Source organism: Otolemur garnettii, unplaced genomic scaffold (genome assembly GCF_000181295.1).
Source record: "Otolemur garnettii isolate 467f Iridium unplaced genomic scaffold, OtoGar3 scaffold00038, whole genome shotgun sequence".
Classification (NCBI taxonomy): Eukaryota; Metazoa; Chordata; class Mammalia; order Primates; family Galagidae; genus Otolemur; species Otolemur garnettii.
In genome coordinates this window covers 11,389,909-11,394,713 of record NW_003852433.1, presented here as the reverse complement: position 1 = coordinate 11,394,713, position 4,805 = coordinate 11,389,909, and the positions used below count along the sequence as shown (strand labels likewise).

The window sequence follows — 4,805 nt, the reverse complement described above, 5'->3', positions numbered from 1 at the left end:
CCTGGCCATTTTTTGGTTGCAGCCATCACTGTTGTTTGGCGGGCCTGGGCTGGGGATTTGAACCCGCCACCTTAGGTGTATGTGGCTGGCTCGCCTAGAGTGCTTCTGATTTTCGTTCTATAAGCAATGTTGCAGTGAACATTCTCATGAGTATTCTTTGAACTCATCTTCAATTCTCTTCTCTTAGCATACGTTCCTAGAAGAGGAAGAAAGAGGATGTGAATAAATGAGATGGCTGGGATTCTCATGTAAATTGGTGTGTCTGACTCTGGAGCCTGGGCCATGCTATTAATGTCACTAGATTGGAAAAAATTCTCAGCAACTAGAGGCAGTAGTTTCCTAGCTGGCTTAGGCATATGGAGTGTATGAGTTAATGATTCACAGATCAGGTCCAGAGTTAAAATAAAATTAGAATACTGGATCCCCAAGTTACCAGCTGTGGGATTTTGGACAAGTTTCTCAAATTTTTGTGCTTCATTTCCTCATCTATAAAGTGGGGACAACAAAAGTTCTCATCTTAAAGGAGAGTTATTCATTTAGTAAGTATTTATTGAACATCTAGTAATCACCAGCTTCCCCGCTGAGGGTTGACAGTTTATACGAGAAGGGAGATATTTATAAATAATCACATGAAATAACCAATTGTGTTATATGTTATGACGGGAAGTTCAGGATGCTGAGAGAATGAATAACAGGAAGACCTGATTTTTTTTTTTTTTGAGACAGAGCCTCAATCTGTCACCCTGGGTTCAGGTTGCTGTGAGGTGTGATCCGGGAGGCATCACAGCTCACAGCAACCTCCAACTCCTGGGCTCAAGCGAGTCTCCTGCCTCCGCCTGCCAAGTAGCTGGGACTACAGGCGCCCGCCACAACGCCTGGCTGTTTTTTGGTTGCAGCCATCGTTGTCTACCCATCAGCTCAGGTGTATGTGGCTGGTGCCTTGCCTTAGCCGCTTGAGCCACAGGCGCCGAGCCAGACCTGATGTTTTTTGAGTGGGGGATGAAAGATTAAGCTAGGTGTGAGTTGAGGTATGAAAGAAGGTTGGGTGGGGGAGGGAAGGGTACTTCCCTGCTAAGAGAATAGCAGGTACAGCATTCTCAAGACGGAATGCCATTGCATGCTACTTTATTTCCCACCTTACAGCCCTTGGACTTGTAGTTCCTTCTGGACCTCTCTCTTGAGATCTTACCTTCCTTTGGCTGGTTTCTCTCTTCATTTAGATTCTAGTTATATAGACATCTCCTTAGAGAGGTCGTTACTGACTATCCTTAAATTGTGTAATCCCCACCCCTTGACAAACATTTTATTACCTTATTAAATTTCTTCATAATACCTACCACTGATGTAAACGTTTATATTCATTTGCTTACAATCTTACCTTCCACTTAAATGCAAACTCCAAGTCGTGGGGGTGGGATTATTTACTCATTTAATTTTTGAGATTTAAGTACTGAGTTCTCAGTGCCTGGCACAAAGTGGTCGTTCATAGCAGCTGCTAGTTGAAGAAGTAACACAGCTTGGCGCAAAGTCTAGGTTTGGCAAAAGTCACAGGCAAGAGAGCTGACTGGGGGAGGGAAGGGGCACCGACCTCAGCCTTGGGAGCTGCAAGCCAGGGAGGCCACGTGTTCCAGGGGGCAGCGCGTGGGGGCGTGGCCGCCCACCCGGAACCCAAGAGCACCGGCCGGGGTGGTTTCCGGCCGCGGCGGAAACTTCCCGCGGAGGGACTGTCCCGTGGCACTCGGAGGGGGCTAAGGAGAACTTGGGGGCTCCGGAACGGCGGTGATGGACGACCACAGCTTAGAGGAGTTCCGTCGGCGCTGGCAGGAGGAGCTCTCGCAGGCCCAGGCGCAGAGGAAGAGGCGACGACCCGAGGCTGCAGAGCGGCGGAGGCCGGAGGTGGCCCCAGGGCGCGGCGAGCAGGCCTCAGGGTACCTAGCACTAGCTCAGGGCCTCTTGGAGGGCGCTGGGCGGCCGCCGGCAGCGCGGGCTACTCGGGCCGAGAGGGAGGACGCGGCGAGCCGTTCCCGCTCTCCTCCAGCTCGCGAGGACGCGGGGGGCGGTGAGCAGCTGGTGGATCAGCTCATCCGCGACCTGGTGAGTGGCCGTCGCCTCTTGCCTCTTCTCTGCCCCCAGTACAGATCCCCTCTTTGAGTTAGAAAGTAACTCCTTGTTCCACCCGTTGTCGGAGAAAATGAGTAGATACTCACACACCTGGGTTAGTGCATGCATAGGGTATTTCTGGAAGCAGTGGGGACGATTTTGTCCTCCAAATTTGGCATTGTTGGCAGAAAATTTTTGGTGCCTCAACGTGTGTGTGCTATTTTGCATATTGTAGGTAGAGGGCAGGGTGCTCGCGAACATTCTCCAATCACAGTACAGCATCAACAAAAAATTATCCAGCCCAGAGTTTGAGGTTCACAAATCCTACTCTTGGAGGATGCTTTTAACAGTGTTTGCCCTTGAAAAGGAGGAACCAGGTATTGGATAGAAAGGAATTTTAACTTTTTTTTTTTGTATACTGCCTGTACTTAAATTTTTTTTAACTGCCTGTATTTAAAAAATGTAGCAAAAAGTGAAGAAGAGGAAAAATCCTTTGTACTCTATCATTAGAATGGAGTTTCTTATCTTTTTGTGGGGCATGGATTAGCAGTCCCTAACCTTTTTGCCACCAGGGTCCGGTTTCAAGGAAGACAGTTTTTCCAGCAGGGGTAGTGGGGATTAGCTTCACATAAGGATTGCAGTCTAGATTTCTCACATGCGCAGTTTTACAGTTAAGTTCAAGTGCCTATCAGAATCTAAAGCTGATGCGACAAGAGGTGCCACTTGTGCCAGTGATGGTAGTGAGGGGGAGCAGCTGTAAATGCAGATGAAGCTTCTACCCTCACCCACTGATCACCTGTTGGCAGCCCAGGGATAGGGGACCCTCTCTTCACTGGAAATAGTAGCCTCCTTCCCACAGTTGGTGCAATCAGAAATCATCTGAACTGCATCCCTGACTCCCAGATTAAGAGTTAGGACTGGCTTGGCGCCTGTGGCTCAGGTGGCTAAGGCGCCAGCCAGGTACACCCAAGGTGGTGGATTCGAATCCAGCCTAGGCTGCCAAAACTACAATGATGGCTGCAACCAAAAAAAAAAATAGCCGGTCATTGTGGTGGGCGCCTGAGGTCCCAGCTACTTGGGAGGCTGAGGCAGGAGACTCGCTTGAGCCCAGGAGTTGGAGGTTGCTGTGAGCTGTGACACTACAGCACTCTACCCAGGGGGACAGCTTGAGGCGCTGCCTCAAAAAAAACAAAAAAAAAACAAAAGAAATGATTGCTTATTTTATGCAATATGTATAAATTGCATATATGTATTGTTTTATTTAACAATAGCTATACAGCTCGAGGTAGGTTTTAACTCTTCTTTTACAAATGAAGAAACTCAGTGATTTTTTTTTTTTTTTTTATCATTTGCCCATGGTTATCCACCTGATAAATTCTGGGGATTGAGTTTGGGTCCAGCTCTTTTGGACGCCCAAGTTTCACTGAGTGAAAATTGAGTTGGCAAAGAAATACCTGAGGCTTGGTTAAATACAAATTGACCCTCCCCACACCTGCTGAGTAAGTTGCCAGGGGTTGGGTCTACAAATCTAATTGGAATGATCAAGCAAGTTTGAGACATTGTGCTCTACCATCTAGTCTCCTTTGGCTTAAAGTCCTTATTGTCAACCTTTGTCAGCTGTAACACTTTTGAGGGTGACATTGATAATAAAAAATATGGAGAAGTAAATCAAATGTGCTTGTCCCTTGAACAATGTGAGGGTTAGAGGCCCTGATACCCTCACACATAGTCAAAGACCTGCCCATAATGTTTGACTTCTCCAAAATTTAACTAATATCCTACTGTTGACCAGAGACTTTAGTAATAATGTAAACAGTTGGTAAACGTACATTTTTTATATTGCGTATATTCTATACTGTATTTTTAAGTAAAGTAAGCTAGAGAAAAAAATGTTAAGAAAATCATCAGACAATATATTGACTATTCCTTAAATGAATAGTAGGGTCATCATAAAGGTTATTCTCATCATCTTCACGTTGAAGAGGCTGAGGAGGAGGAGGGATTGGTCTTGCCATCTCAGGGTGGAAGGGGAGGCAAACACACTCTGTAACTTTTTTTTTTTTTCTGAGACAGAGTATCACTGTGTCACCCTCAGTAGAGTGCTGTGACGTCACAGCTCACAGCAACCTCAAGCTCTTGGGCTTAAGTGATTCTCTTGCCTCAGCCTCCCAAGTAGCTGGGACTACAGGCACCCACCACAATGCCTGGCTATTTTTTTCTTTCTTTCTTTTTTTTTTTTAATTTGGAATTATCATTGTTGTTTAGGTGGCCTGGGCTGGGCTCAAACCCTCCAGCCTCTGTGTATGTGATTGGTGCTATAATCACTGTACTACAGGTGCTGAGCCTCAGAGTAACTTATTGGAAAAAACTTGCATATAAATGGACCCATGCAGTTCAAGTTCATGTTCAAGGGTAAACTGTATTCTGAAAATGGAGAGGACCTGCTTGCTTGAAGGTTCCATGGGGGTACACCAAAATCTTAGTTTCACATTTAGTTGGAAAAAGCCTACCCCTGTCTCCCTGGAATGCATTTCCATGGTCTCTGCTCACTTCAGAATCATCACATTAGGCACTATTACACTTCAGTGGAAGCAACATCCAAACCCTGGGGCACTTCTCCTTTTTATTAATACTTTGCAATTGGCTTGGCGCCTATAGCTCAACGGGCTAAGGCGCCAGCCACATACACCTAAGGTGGCGGGTTC

The 4,805-nt window shown here is 46.5% G+C and overlaps 1 protein-coding gene across 1 annotated transcript in view; it reads left to right on the top strand.

Annotated features, from left to right (window-relative positions):
• Positions 1 to 1,688: 1,688 nt before the first annotated feature.
• The window catches only part of FBXW8 (F-box and WD repeat domain containing 8), a 136,915-nt gene continuing 133,798 nt past the window's right edge, over positions 1,689 to 4,805 (top strand). The window contains exon 1 of the mRNA XM_003789939.3: positions 1,689 to 2,094. Coding sequence (XP_003789987.1) covers positions 1,783 to 2,094 — 312 coding nt within the window. The 5' untranslated portion in view covers positions 1,689 to 1,782. The remainder of the gene's footprint in view (positions 2,095 to 4,805) is intronic.